The following is a 14,825-nucleotide window of genomic DNA, read 5'->3' on the forward strand; positions in this document are numbered from 1 at the left end:
CAGTTGTCAAGCGTGGAGCCACAGTGGGCCAGTGCCATATGCTGCCTTGCTCAGCAGTTCCAGCAGCCCTGCTGTCCAGCCACCTCCTTCCACAGTCTCTCCCAGCAGCAGACGCAGGCAGAGTGGAGCTGCCCTTCAGGATCCCAGCTGGAGGGGCTGAAACCCTCATCTCTGTGCACTGGGTCGTTCAGTGTCGTGGCTGCTGATTTCTGCCATCAGACTTTTTCTCTGTTGCAGCTTTTGCTGGAGCTCCCGTGATGCCTTTGCTCGTCCAGTGGGATGCTTGTTAGGAAACGAGTCTCTGCCTACTGAGATTGCAAGAGAACCCCGAAAGAATTTTTGGGGAAGTAGAGGTTAAGATTCGTAATATCTGGATTATGGAAGCACGTGACTTTCCCAGTCTCATCTTCCAATCCCCTTTAGACAGGGACTTTGTCTGATATGGGTGGAGTGTTGGGTGGACAAGTGCCACCAAATTTAAGCAGGTAAAGAGCAAAAAAAAAAAAAACCCCAACAACGAAAAAACCACATCAAAAGACAAGGCAAAACAGTCACCCCCAAAAAAACCCACTGCACAAAAAACTCCAAACAGCTGTTGATGATTTTTTTTTTTCTTGCTTTGCTTTTTGGTTTTAGTATAATGGTCAGTGAAAAGTAAAATAGTTTATATTGGTTTCAGCACTTCTTATATTTAATACTCTTATATTTAATAGCATTTTGAGTAGGATTTTTTTGTGTGTATTACCTAACAGTAAAGATAACTTGGAAAACAAATGATTACTTCACACTAACAAAAATCAATACCTTCTGCTTTTAGAAAAAAGGGGATGATGATAATGGAAACTGTTTTTGGGAGAGGGGAGGAGGGAGCATTTCAGGGTTTCCTTTTTCAAATGTATGATCATACTGTACAAATTATAGATTTGTGAAACACGTGGATATTGCTATTTGTGCATCTTTTTAAAAGGTCTTCTGACAAAAATGCTTTTTTCTAGTTTTCCAGCTAGTTGCTGTGTCCTGTTTAAAGTCATGCTGGTAAAAAGAGTAGCAGCTTTCGTAGTTTTAACATGATCTTTCTGGGATTTGGATTTTTTGTTCTGTCTTGGATTTTCACTCAGTGTATGATTTTTACTTAAAGTAGATGCAGATTTAGAAATTATCTATTCTGATTGTTTACTCCCATTAAATCCAAAGAAAGTTCAGTTTAATCCTAGTGTTGTGCTGCCTTCCACATAGAGCAAAGAAAATGGTCTGTCTCTGCCCAGAGGAAATTGCAGGATAGAACAAATAGATTTGGACTGCTCTGCTCACTTCCAACTGCTTTGGGAAAGATTTAAGATAGCAGATAAGTGCAAGTTAATGATGTTGCAGAACAGCACTGATTTTAATTCTGTATATTCCAGTTTGGGGACTCTTTAAAAATATTGCTAAATGTATGCATTACTCGAGTTGGAATTCGTATTACGTTTTTTTAAACTCATGTCCTTACTCCCCACTGAAGAAAATGTGAAGATATTTTAAATACAGCGTTTCTGGAAATATTTGCAGCCCTGTTTCCAACTGTGCTGGCGCTTAAGCCTTGACTTGTGGGCTTTACTGCTTTGTCAGCTGTTTTCCTTAGAAGTATTGAACTTCTCTGCAACACAAATTACTTCTGAGGAGGAACAACAGAAAATCACCTGTCTTGCATGGCAGTCTAAATACCACTTCCAGAATCCTTGGATTTTTTGGGTCAGATGTCACCAGGTAACCTAAATGGGCTGCTCTGGCAGAGTGAGTAAAAATGGAGTTCTATGAGACTTGTCTGGAGGAGAGTAAATGAGGGTCATTAGCAGGGACAGGTATGTGTGGCAGGTGAGAACCAGGAAGAAGTGACATGTTGATTCCTGCATTTCACTGTTTTTTTTTTTTTCTTCTCCTTTCTTTTTTGCTCCCAGCTGCATTTTTGAGGCTTGTCAAAAGCATATCCTTAGATACAGCCTTATATCTTTAACCGTCAGTCAGTGGCAGGGAGAGGAAAGAGATTACATGTGATGGAGTTGTTTGACATCCAGAGGAATCTAAAACATGATCTTTAGTATTAACTTGGCCCATTAGATGTTTGTTCTGTTTGGACCAGTGGTACCATAGTTCTCTGCCTGTCAAGGGCTGCTCTGTTTAACAAACTAGTCTGCTTTGCACAGTTGGGAAAGGTTTATATGCTTCTTCTTTCCCCTCTACCTGCCACATGTACCTTGGTCTACCTTCCAGTAGCACGCTCTCCCCATGACCAGGAAGCAGTGGTGTACAGTGGGATCTATGCTGACATCAGCTGGTGATGGTGTTTTAAACTTTAATTGCATATTCACCTTGGTTTCTGCCTTACAAACTTCCACTGCAGTTCACTGGTCTCTTCTCCTTGTATTGTAGCATGAATAATCCACAGAAGCACTTGCAGCTAATTCCTGTAACTCGTTTTGGCACAGAATTGAAATGGGTTATGTGCTTGGGTGAAAGAGATGCCAGTCAGCTGATCTTCAAAAGAGTGAAGCTGAACAAGTGACCAGTGCTTTATTCCCAAGAGATGGCAGGTGAGGCAGTGCTACCTGTTGCAGCTCCCTTAGCAGAGAGACATGGAAGAGGGAGATGCCTTTCATTCCTGTGAGACAGTTCAGTGACATTTTTCCAAAACTGGTCATTCTGGGCAGTGATCAGATCAACTGCTGATATCTTCAGTGATATAGTGTGTTTTATATGGTGAAGTACTGTTCTCTTACTGACTCTGTCTTTTTACAGCAAGACCTTCTACTGCTGTTTACAGATCTGAACTTGCCAATTACAATGTATTTATCCAAAGTAAGATCATCCAGACACTTTTGTAGGGCAGGACAGATCAGATCTGACTCACTGGACATTCATTTGACCCATCATGCTGGTATTTAGAGTAATAGTGGTGGAGTGGGGTGGTTTTTTTTTTTTTTTTTGTTGCCAGTGGTTACATTTATTTGTTTATAAAGGGGTGGGGGAGAAGCATGGAAAATCTTAGTTTTTCTGCTGAGCTTAGGTGGTTGTCTGCCTAGGTTCTGACTGTAAACAGCAGTGGAAGAGAAATTTTTCAGAGAGCTTCTCTCCACTGATGATGGGTAGAGCTAAGGGTAACTAGTCATGTAAGTCAGCAAACAACTAACAGTTATACAGAAGGCTGTGAGGAATTGAAGGTGACACCACAGCATAACTTAACTGCTTGACTAATCTTGTGGCTTTCTATGATGGAGCGACTGCACTGGTGGATAAGAAAAATGTATCTGAGGTCACCTGCCTCAGCTTCTGTGAGGCCTCTGACACAATCCCACAGAACATCCTTGTCACAAAATTGAGGGAGAAGGGTTTGATGGATGGACCTTTTGATGGATAAGGAGTTCCTTGGATGGCTGCATATAAAGAGTTGCAGTCAACAGGTCACTGTCCAGATGGAGATGAGTAAAAATGTCCCTCAAGGGCCTCTATGAAGTCTGTTAAAGTGGCTCCAGGGAAGAGCTGGAATACCTTTCCTATGGAGAAAGGCTGAGAGTTGGGGTTGTTAAGCCTGGAGCAAAGAAGGCTTCGGGGGGGGATCATATTGTGGTCTTTCAGTACTTAAAGGGAGCTTATAGGAAAGCTGGAGAGAGACATTTCACCATAGGACAGGGGATAATGGCTTTAGACTGAAAAAAGGCAGGTTTAGATTGGATATTAAGAAGAGATTCTTCATGATGAGGGTGGTGAGATACTGGAGCAGGTTGCCCAGAAAAGCCCCATCGTTTGAACTGTCCAAGACCAGGTTGGCTGGAACTTCGAAGTCTGGTCTAGTGCAAGATGTCCCTGCCTGTAGCAGGCATGGTGGAATTAGATGATCTTTAAAGGTCCCTTCCAACCCAAACCATTTGTGCTTCTATGATAACTTTGGTTTGCTTAGGTGCTTTTGAAATCCCGTTTATTGGCGGTGTTAGGTGAGGGGGGTGAACGGCAAAGACAGCAGTTTGTTCCTGTGCTGCAAAATTAACATTCACATGCTTTCATGTGAATGTTAATCCCTGTGGTAATAGATGGAGTTCAACTGGGAAGGTACTTACTCTTTCACCCTGTGCTGGAGATGTGGCTTTTCTGAGGTATCTCAGATGGAATGGAGATAAGAACAATCCAGCAACCTTGCAGCTTGATAGCATTTCTGAGGCTCCACTTAAGATGCAGTATGTGTTTCTTCATCCTGATAGAGATAATGGGTTTTAAGCAATTACACCCAGGCTAATTCCTTTTGATAAGAGCTCTACATTATCTAAAAAAAGAATCCTAGCCGCCTGGGAAAGAACAATGTAAATGTCTCTCTCACGGACTCTCTCATTTGCTCTTCTCTGATATCTTCAGATGATATGCTGCAAATCTTTCAAACCATAAAAATCCGTCAGTCTTTTTTTAGGTAGGGAGTGTTGCAGTCAGGGAGGTGTAGCACTGCTGTTGGCTTGCAAGGTATGGAGGGAGCCCTGTGTGCCTCAGATGATTCCAAGCTGCTGCTGTGGTGATTACAGCTTTGGCATAAAGAATCAAATTTGGTCTCTTTTAAAGGAGCCCCTTGTTCCTTCCCTGTGCAGGCTGTCTGATTGTAAGGTGTAGGTTGCTTCTGCTGGCTAGAGCGATCTGAATTTTGTAATTTGGAAAGAATAACAAGAGCCTACCCCTTTATTCAGCATATCTCCCAATCCCCTGCTGTGTGTTTGTACTGAAAGAAGAGTATGATGATGTCATGTGTTAAGCAGGAATGGTAAGACATCTCACTTATTTAGCTTTGGGGTTTTTTTCTTTTATTTTTGAGACCAGTAAAGAAATTTCAATAGTTAGCTGCATTTCTGGTACTTAAATAATTTCAATTTTTGCTTAATCTCTCTGACTTTTCCTCTCAGGCATATACAACATAGGATAGAAAATTTACCTGGTTGCATTTAAAAAGTAGAGGAAATCCCAAAGCAACTTGTTGTTTGTGTAAATGTGTTACTTCTAGGAAAATAATAGTATATATATATTAAAACAAAAATTGCCTTAACAGTATTGAAAGGTTTTCAAACATTATAGGCATGTTTGTTATAACTTGTTCTTTCTCTCCCAGATAGTCACAGATGACATTCTCGATGTGTAGTTGCCTGATGATAACTGAAGCTGCAAGAGAAGAGGCAAGGGGAAAAGGGGCTGGTTGGAGATAAGGATTGTAATCTCCCGTGCTGATATGCTTTGGCTCTCCTTCCCAAGAGAAGAGCCTGTGAATATGTGGTGTGCTGACTGTGCCTTCACCTGCCTGCTCAGTAGGGAAAGCCCCTGAATGCTTCTCAGCAGGAGCCTGATCGTTTCTTTTTAAAAAACGGAGGGAGAGGATTTGTGTGGATGTGACTCTGGTGGAGCAAAAAGAAAATATGCAAAAATAAAATCTTTTTTTCCTTCAGTCTGTAAAATGGCTTTCATGCATCACACACACCGTAGTTAAGCAGTGCAGTACAGATGTGGGAGGTTTGGGATTTTGCTGGAAACAGGAGACAGAGGCCACAGCTATCAGGGTGGGGGATTCATTGCTCATAACTCCAGTGTGGCTCATACTCCAGGAAGGCTTGCCCCTGCTCAGCCCCCTCACTTACACGGTGCTGCAGCAAGGTCGTGCCTAGATTGGAAATAAATGGAGGAGTTCAGGGAGGGAAGATCCTTACCACCATTTGCACAGCTGGCTGCAGTACTTTTTTTTTCCTGTCATAAACTGTTGTGAATCTGAAAGGGCTGCTGTATTTCCTTCCCAGACATGGTAATGTTTAGTTGCCAAATGAAACAACCTTTTGTTCAGAAAGCTCTTTTGAGATGAAAGGCGTCAGCAAAGTTGTCGCTGTGTCTCCTGTGACTGCCTTGGTTGAGGAGCTGGACTGTGTGTTCTAAGTCTTTCTGATGCAGAGGCTCGAGTGCTTAGTCTGAGCCAATTTACTCATTCGTTAGCTCTTACTTTTTTGGCTTTAATTGGCTTCCTACTGCATGTCACATTGCATTTTCCTTTGGCTGGCGGATGTGGAGTCGACCTCCTTCTCTGGGCTCCTAAGAGAACATGTTTTCTTATTAGATAGAGCTGTCTGGTGCAGGCTGGAGGAAGCACCTTGTGAAAGAGAGTGCTGAAGCACAAATGTGTTCTTTGCAACAGTAATTCCTTCTCAGCCTTGTGGACTACTCCACGGGTTACTTTTCATCTTGTTCTTTCAGAAGTGATATGTAGGTGCAAAACGTGTGTGAAGATGAAGCTCCTGGAAGGCTTTCCACATCTATAGCAGTGTCCCTAATGCAAGAGGAAATCCCTAGCAACCCTTTCCTTCTGGAGTTTTGTAGCTTGTCCAGAGTTTAAACAGATTACCTGCTCTGTAGATCCTGTGCTATTTTGCTACCTTGTTTTCTTGGTTATCCCAAAAATGACAGGTTGCTATTTAATGTACTCAGACTGACTTCACAACCTATCCAGTCATCTGCTTTCCTCGTTCTCCTTTTTAAAAGGATTTCGTGTAACGACAGCAATGAGATGGTGCATCTAAGTGATGGGACAAATTAATTTAAGTACTGTATGGACCATTGCTAGGGAACAAATGCTAGCCCAAAACTGCCTTGGCTATGTCTCTGCTGTCTTGCCTCTGTATTATTCATATGGCAGATCCCAATTTATTATTATCGTACCTTGAGCCCCGCTTTGTCTGTGCTCCCAGTGGAGTATTTCATGCATTCCCTTGGGACAATCCTCTGATCAAGTGCTTGGCAAATAGCCATTAAGGCTTTTTTGACTTACATTCTGTGTGTTTGTGGCCCAACTCTGCAAAAGGACCGGTGCTGCACAGCAGTCCTGTCACCAGTCTAATGAACCCAAGGAACAAGTCCCATGCCTCATGTTTGTGTGCTGGCCTCCTTGCAGGTGCTCCATTACTATTTGTTTTGGAATATAGTTCCTTGCAATTTCATCTGGTGGTCTGGGTAACTCTGTAAAAAGTAAAGTTTTGTATTTAGGCAATTAATCTTGTGCTCAGGCAAGTTTGATGTCTAGCATTGCAGTTTTTGATACAGAGCCAGTTACTGAGTTCTTACTAAATACAGATCTTTGGTGAGCTCAGTGATACTGAAAAATACTGAATTGTCAAACTTCTGTTGTTTTCTGTCACTAGTGTATACATTGTTTTGTCCTCCTCCATCTGTTTCTACAGTTAAATTGGATTCAAGTGAATTCATTAAGAACATGTCACGTTATATTACCAGTGAAATATACTAGGTGTCATGAAAAATAAGTGTTTCCAACAATTTTACAGGGTTTGAAGCTCTTGTATCATGAGAGCTGAGCTTCCATTGCTCTGGGAAGATGAGGGAGTGTATGCAAGTAACACAGGTCTCTGTAAGAATAAAATATTTGTAAAAGCTCCTCACTCATCTGCCAAAGTATTATGGAGCTCACCCTTTGCCAAGATCAGTGTCTGTAGCTCTGTGCCTTCTGCTACAGGACATGAAATACTAATCCCTAATGCACAGCAGAGAACGTAACACCTTGTTTAGTAACTAGAGGTGTTCTTGCTGCAGGATGAAAGGCAGAACCTTGAATTCACAGCCTGCTGGGTCACTTAGAGATGCAGCTCACACTTGGAGGATCTGCCCTGTGCACACTCCTCCTTACCTGTGGGCAGGGCACAGCAGGTGCTCTGCAGGAAGTGCTCATTCTCTTGTGTTGAGATGTTGCCTCTGCTCCTGCCTTACCAGAATCCTAATTTATCTTAGTAACAAATCTTATTGTTTGTAAAGTATAAAATTCTGTTACAACTTGTGCCTCTTCTCCTCTGCAACCTGTTCCACTGCCCTCCTTCCAGCCTCGGGTTAAACAGGAATTGCTTGTGGGACTGTGCTGTGAAGAGGGGGATAGTCATTGCTTTACAGCAGTAGGGCACGGACTCCGAATAGATCCTGGGAGGAGTCCCTGTGTGCTCCTCTTTCCCTTTGGCTTGCCTTTTCTTGGGAAGGTGCTAATCATCCCCTACCTTTATTTAGTGTCAGAGGGTCTTTAGTGACCTTGGAAGAGGAGAAACTGGGCTGTCGGTGCTAATCTCAAACACAAATGTGCAGCCCTTGCCACATTAGTCATGCCTTTGTCACCTCTAGATTGGATTAGTGCAGTGCACGGTATGTGGGTCTGCAGCTGAGGACACACGCAGAACAGTGTTGTCTGCTTGTTTTAGTGTCACAGGAGAGTATTTTCTAGAGAGATGTCAGTGTTTGAGGAGTGCCCTCAGTCAGGATCCTGAGCTGACTTCCCACAGTGGTCTGCTGGAAGCTGGTTTGGCTGTCAGGCAGTGCTTTAAAGCTTACCTGCTGCTATGTTGCCATGTTCTGTAAGAGGATAAGTTGAAGGATTGAATGCGACTTAAGGTTTTGTGAGGAAATATATATCAGAGCGCTGTTGCTTGCTTTGTTTTTTGTTGATTGTTTTCCTGTATTGATGATTTTGCTGTGTGGTGCTTGGGTTAGGAGAGATGTCCTTGAAGACATCTGGCTGTGGAACAGTACATTGGCAATGGAGGCTTTTCTCTCCAGTGCTCATGTGAATGGTGAAGAGAAGTCCAGTCCTTATTAGGGCTAGTCAATCACTTAATCAGGTACATAATAACAGTCTTCTGGGAGGGATATAAGGGGTAAGAGATTAACCCCAGTCTGCATTACAAATAAGTTTAATGAAGTACTGATGTTAAATACAGAAGGTCGTGGCAGTGAGGAAATTGGACTATTATGGCTGAGCCTGGACACGTGAACAGCCTGCAAAGTAAAGAGCGTGGTAGGAGTTACAAACTGGGGAGGTAAAGGCAGTGTCAGTTCTTGGTTCAACTGTTTGCTGAACTGTAACTGGGGGTAAAAATACCCTTTCTCTCTTGTAGTTGTGCTCAGTGTCTACAGCTGCTTGTGTAGTTTTTAAACGGCCACAGAAATCTTATTCTTTAACACATCCTCCTCCACGCTGCTCCGGAGGGACAAGCTGCACTTTATAACAGGTTCTCTCTCCAGTGGGTGGTTTCTGTCCACAAGACTCTCTTTTGACCACACTGGGATACCTGTCGGTATGATGGTTCTAAGCCAGCGAGTGGGGCCTTAATCTAGGGCAAGAAGATGTGCAGAGTGATAGAAGGGGAAAGTTCAGCAAGTATATTGGTGTTCATGGCTTTCCCAATGTAGCTGGTGAATTGGAGCTGTTGTGGGTTGCTGTACTTTCTGCTGGGGGGTTGTTTGTTTAAATTTGGCTTTGCCTATCCCAGATCAACCTTTGGTCTAACGGCTTTTGATGTTGCTAGACATCTACTTGGTTTTGTCAAGAACTATCCTTCAGTGTTCTGGCTTCTGTTCTACCTGGACACTAAAATATTTTGCCATGGATATGGAGCTGGTGGGATGCACTAGGCTGCTCATATTTGGAGACTAAATTTAGGTAGGTTTAGGTAGTACTTATCTCTGAAGAGATTTCTCTGATTGGAATTATGAATCAAAGCAGACAATCCCAGAAAACATGGTCTGAGCACTCCTCTGCTTTGGAGGGAGCCTGATGTGCTTATGCTCCCATGTTCTGGGCTTTCACCAAAGAAGAAAAGTGTGCTAGAAGTAGGTGTGGTTGCAGAAATCCGCTCAACCAAACCATGTCTGTTATAATCAATTCTTCCTTTTAAATCAGTTTGGAAGGCAAAGAATCTCACCTATGTTAGAGAAGCCATGACCCTTCAGAGCAGCAGTGACTATGCTCATTTTTGGAAAACATAGAGTTCTCATGACCCTCAAACTAGGGGAGAGTGCGTTTCCTGTTTCAAACCCTCCAAATGCTATCAGCAGAAGTCTTATGAAAATTCCTGATTAGATTATGCCCTCATTGCAGTAATGAAGATCACTTATTGTTGTTTAAGCATCTTGGGTAGCACTTGCCTTGTAGCAGAGATACTGCTGCCCATTGGATCTACGATAGTTCTCTCCTTTTTTTATTCTTTATAATTTTTTTCTACTTGAGTGTTTTGTTGCCTAGTGTGGCATTATATAAGCAACGAAACCAAGATTGCCCACACTCAAAGTGGTGTGTTTAGGGGCTCCTGCTCCAGTGAGATTAAATCTTAATGGGAAATATTGCCTTTACTGGTTCTAGCTTTCTGCGGAGTGGGATGCCCAACCTTATTAGATTTTTTTTTTTTTTTAAAGTCTATCCTGGTAATTTCTTTAACTGTGTGTTCTCTTTTCATTCCCCTGCCTAGCTTTCTGCAGAGGGCGTATTGTGAGAGTGCCCAAAGGTCCTCTGATTCGAGTGGTGGGCACGGAGGTGGTGATCCCCTGCAGCGTTAGTGACTATGATGGACCCAGTGAGCAGAACTTTGACTGGGAGTTCTCCCGGGACACTGACTTCGTGCGGATAGTGAGTACCTGGGATTCTACCTTCACCTCTGAGGAGTACCAAAAACGCGTGGGCCGCGGGGATATCAAACTGAGACGGAGCAGCAACGATGCTGTGGAACTTGTGATTAGAAACATCCAACCAGCTGACCAAGGGAGATACAAGTGCTCCACGCCCAGCACTGATGCCACCGTTCAGGGAAATTATGATGCAGAGGTCCAAGTGAAAGGTATTTCTGAAGAGTGAGGTGTGCTTTAAATTTGGTTTTGATATTGGTTATAGATGTACCCTTAAGAATGTTGAATTTCTGTTGTTTATGATCGCTGTGATTTTTTTTTTAATTCTTTTTTCTTCTCGTTCTTGTTTAATTCTCCGAAAGCCAAAACTGAAAATTGAGAAGTATGATAACAAAGGCATTTGAGGTGAAGAGAGCGTTTACTATGAACACCACTTTCCTTTTTTTTCTGTCTAATAAATATGTAAATAAAGCACTAAGCAGTGGGTTTTCTGATGTCTGCAAGTATTTCATGTCCCTAAACCTTTGTGTAGAGAAGCTAACTTTAGGTAAAAACCACAGACTATCTTTCTTTTCTCTCACTTTAAGTGTCATTTAGGGATCTTTCTGTATGAAAAAGATAATCTTCCTTTTGCCCTTTAGAGTGCTGATACTACGGTCACACCCTATCCTTGCTCTCTTATTTAGGGCTCTTCAGTAATAAATTGAGAGACTATTTTTTTCCCCCAATGTCTTATCTTTTACTCCCATCAAGACGATTCTGGACAGGAATAGACAGAATGATATTTGGATGAGAAACTGAAGCGAGGGGAAGGATAAATGAATTCTTGTCTTGGCTTGTTTAAAGCAGAGAACTTCCTTTAACGGTTTTTCAGCTGAATTTCCTTGTTCCCGGAGTATATTTGTGTGTGGAAGAAGAAATGATTGTCCGGGTGTTGCTCGGTGGTAGTTTTACTACCTCATGTCTTAACAGGTCAGTGTGGGTGTTCTCTTCTTGCTTCTGTGTTATGATGCTTGTGTTTTTTGGTCTTTCATTCTTCTTTTTAAACAGTGATTTCCGACGGCTTGTCCGTGAGCGGCTCAAAAGGACGTTCCTCGATGCCGCTCCGCCTGTCTGAGGGGGACTCCTTCAGGCTGCGCTGCTCGGCAGTTACCACCTCTCCGGAGCACACTCACCTGCACGTCACCTGGCAGATCAAAAGTGGATCAGCTTGGCGGGACATCCTGTCTTTGACTCATGAGGGCAAGTTCCAGCCGGGCCCCGGCTACGAGGAGCGGTACCGCAGTGGAGATATCCGCCTGGACACGGGAGCCAACGACACGTACCGGCTGTCCGTGTCCCAGGCGTCCTCGGCGGACGGGGGGGCCTACAGGTGTCTTGTGAGCGAGTGGGTGAGAGGGGCCGATGGCTCGTGGCAGAGGATCCAGGAGAAGAGCGTGGAGGTAGCGAGTGTGTCCATCCAGCGGACGGGTGAGTGTTACTGATGGGCCGGGGCACTGCAGCTCTGTGTGACGCTTCGAGAGCAGAAACTGGCCGAGCTGGAGGAAGTGAGGATACATTCCAGGAGAAGCCAGAGGGCTGTCTGAGTCAACAGAAAATGTTTGGCGTGATTTTTCTAGCTTTTATTTTGGGGGGCAAGAGGGGATTGATGGCGCGGAAGGATTGCCTGGAACCTCTTAGATGTCTAGGCCAAAATTTTACTTCATCCTTAGTTCGCTTTAGATGGCTCCTGATTTTAATATTTCTTAAATAGGCATTGTCTTTAATCGCTGAGCACACCAAACCTTTTCTCTGCTCTCTTCTTAATATAGGGTTGCCCCCTAGCACTAAGCAACTGCACTTCCCCTGTGAATGTGGCTTGTGATTCAGTGATAAGTGTGAAGCTCTTCTGTATGTTGTTTATTAAAATGGCATATCAAGAAAAAGGAGGAAGGCAGTGATAATTTAACAGGACAAATTATTCAATGATTTTTGTCACTGACACTGGATCACTGGTCTGATTGCTCTACTGTGTTGGCAGGGGTCTAGGACAATAATGGTTCTGTTAAACACAACATTGCATGCTTGACTAAGGAGACAAAAATACATACAGTGCTGTGCTGAGGATATCCAGATATCCCTGCCCATATAGATTTCAGGACTAGATGCACTAAGCACTTAATTGCATTAGCATTATCACTGCTAGTTTGAGGAGGGAGAGCGGGGGTGATGCATCTTATCACTCAATAGGTGGAAAAACAGGCAATGATGTTCCCTCAGAAATATGAGATTATCATGGTGTTTTAGAGGTATTCAGACAGTAAGGGTATATTTTAATTTTTGTAATCCTTTAATCACTATAGGGAGAACCCAAAACTCTGGGATTTTTTTGACTAGCTCATTTGGATGTAGTTTTAGTATCCTGGTGGTACTTAGCCTGTGAAATGTGATGGGATCAATCTGCCCCCTCTTTTTCAGGGTGTCTGTTGCACAGTAAAGCTTTCAGGTGCTCTCTGCTGAGGCAGGATTTGCCTAATTAAGAGGTGTAATTCAATGTGTTGTCACACTTTTGGAGAATTTGGTTTAAGCAGGTGGGGTTTAATGAGTGGCTGAAAAGAGGGTGAGGGGTGACCAGGACCAGTAGTGTTATAGTTTTTTTTTTTTGTGGTTTGGGTGTGTGGTTTTGTTTGTTTGTGGGAAGTTTTGTTTGTTTTGTGGTTTGTTTTTAAGAGGTTTTTTTGCTTTCACTTTTAGCTTAGTCATCGACAGCATTGGCACTTTGTTAGGGGTGTGAAGTCTTTTTCAAAGTTGTGCTAAATGGGATAGGTTATTCTCCAGCAAAATGTTGTATAAACATCCTGTAGCAGGACTTGGAGAGAATCTTGTGCTGACATCCGAAATCTCTGCACTTGCATGCTGAAATGAACTTGAGTTGTAAATGGTTATATACCTGTGGGTAAACTCTCTCCAAGTCCCTCTGTGTACATATTCTGCCAGATTCTGAATGCCCATCACTATTTCATGAAGAAGAAACGTTCCTTGGAGAAACACTGCTCTTAACCTTGCAGATGAATCTTATTTTATATTCTGGTTATTAGTCTGTTAAATTAGCTAGGCTTTCCTACTGATTCCAATCCCCATGATAAGACAGTGAGGCAAGTCCCAGTGAGATATTCATCTGGACTTTGTTTACCACTCAGGTGGGGCTTGCTACCCTCTGTTCAGTTGGACTGCTCTGTGTTATCAGGTGGTGAGGGGTGAGATGAGCGTTGCTTGGTTTTACTGGCAATACAGTTCTGACTGCTCAGTTTGACTCTAACCTTTACATGTTGTCTCTCATTCCAGGTGGTAATCCTAGGACGTTTTAACAGATGGGTAACTATTATGTAGGAGAACATGGTTTTACACAGAGGTCATCAAACTGCAACAGAGACATAGCTGGCTGTATAAAGCATGTGTCTGTGTTCTTATTCATGGTCTTGGTTGTAGGTGTGTTGAGAAGAACCACTGCTCAGTGCTGTAGCAGCCCTGTCTACTGGTGATATGGTTTGAAGCTGGCTCCCTGCCAAGTCTCCAAACCTTACCACAAGAAGTGTCCCCCCTCCGCCCCCAAACCTCAGGGAGAAGAGGAAGAAAAACAACCAAGAAAAACTAAAACAAGAGAGATAGCTATAGCAATATATATATATAAATATATTTACACTTACATTACAGTTATATACAATTGAAATATATATACAATTTCACAAGGGAAAGGGAAGGGGGAAGGGAAAAAGGAACAAAACCAAAATAAAAAAAATATGTATATCTATTAGTAACCCAATATCTAGCAACTAAAAGAGTTAGCAAAGAAATATCTCACTACTGTCCTTGGGACAACCGAGAGTCACTCCGGGACGATCGCCAGCAACCTCCATCTCCCAGGGTCGACAAGGCCTCACCAGGCCTCGCTCCCCAACAGGACAGACTCAACAGCAGGGAACCTGCCCCTCCAAGCTGCCGGAAGGAAAGAGAGCGAAGGCCTTTCCTCCTTTCTTCTTATAGTCTGGCTTACGTAAAAATCGTAGGGAATACTGGGTAAATCTGGACCCTTCCTTGGCTACAAGCTGGTCACCAAGGAAGGCCTAGACCAAACTACTACAACTGGCCTCAGTGGAAATTTCTAAGGGCATCTGTGTTACATAGTGTGGGAACGGTGCCGCAGTGAGACACTGATCTAATCTTTAGGCAGCGTGGAATGAGGGAATGAGCGAGTGAAGACATGTGGTAGGCAGGTAACTTGGTGAATGGTTTGCACTGAGTGTTACAAATGAACACACACAGTGCTACCGGTTCAGCTCTTGCCAGTAACTAAGGCCAGCTTCTCTACATCTGGCCTTGACACTGTGTTTCCGTGGTTTTCTTTTAAC

The 14,825-nt window shown here is 43.1% G+C and overlaps 1 protein-coding gene across 3 annotated transcripts in view; it reads left to right on the top strand.

The window, feature by feature from the left end:
* The window catches only part of PTGFRN (prostaglandin F2 receptor inhibitor), a 67,917-nt gene that overhangs the window by 17,822 nt on the left and 35,270 nt on the right, over positions 1-14,825 (top strand). For 2 of the 3 annotated variants that reach the window (XM_027663610.1, XM_027663611.1), the window contains exons 2-3: positions 10,284-10,649; positions 11,488-11,907. In XM_027663610.1, the coding sequence (XP_027519411.1) occupies positions 10,284-10,649; positions 11,488-11,907 (786 nt within the window). Of the gene's footprint in view, positions 1-10,283; positions 10,650-11,487; positions 11,908-14,825 lie in introns of those variants that run through there. The other variant, XM_027663612.1, reaches the window with a different exon arrangement.

Source organism: Corapipo altera, unplaced genomic scaffold, assembly GCF_003945725.1.
Source record: "Corapipo altera isolate COAL_440 unplaced genomic scaffold, ASM394572v1 165, whole genome shotgun sequence".
In the NCBI taxonomy this organism is placed as follows: Eukaryota; Metazoa; Chordata; class Aves; order Passeriformes; family Pipridae; genus Corapipo; species Corapipo altera.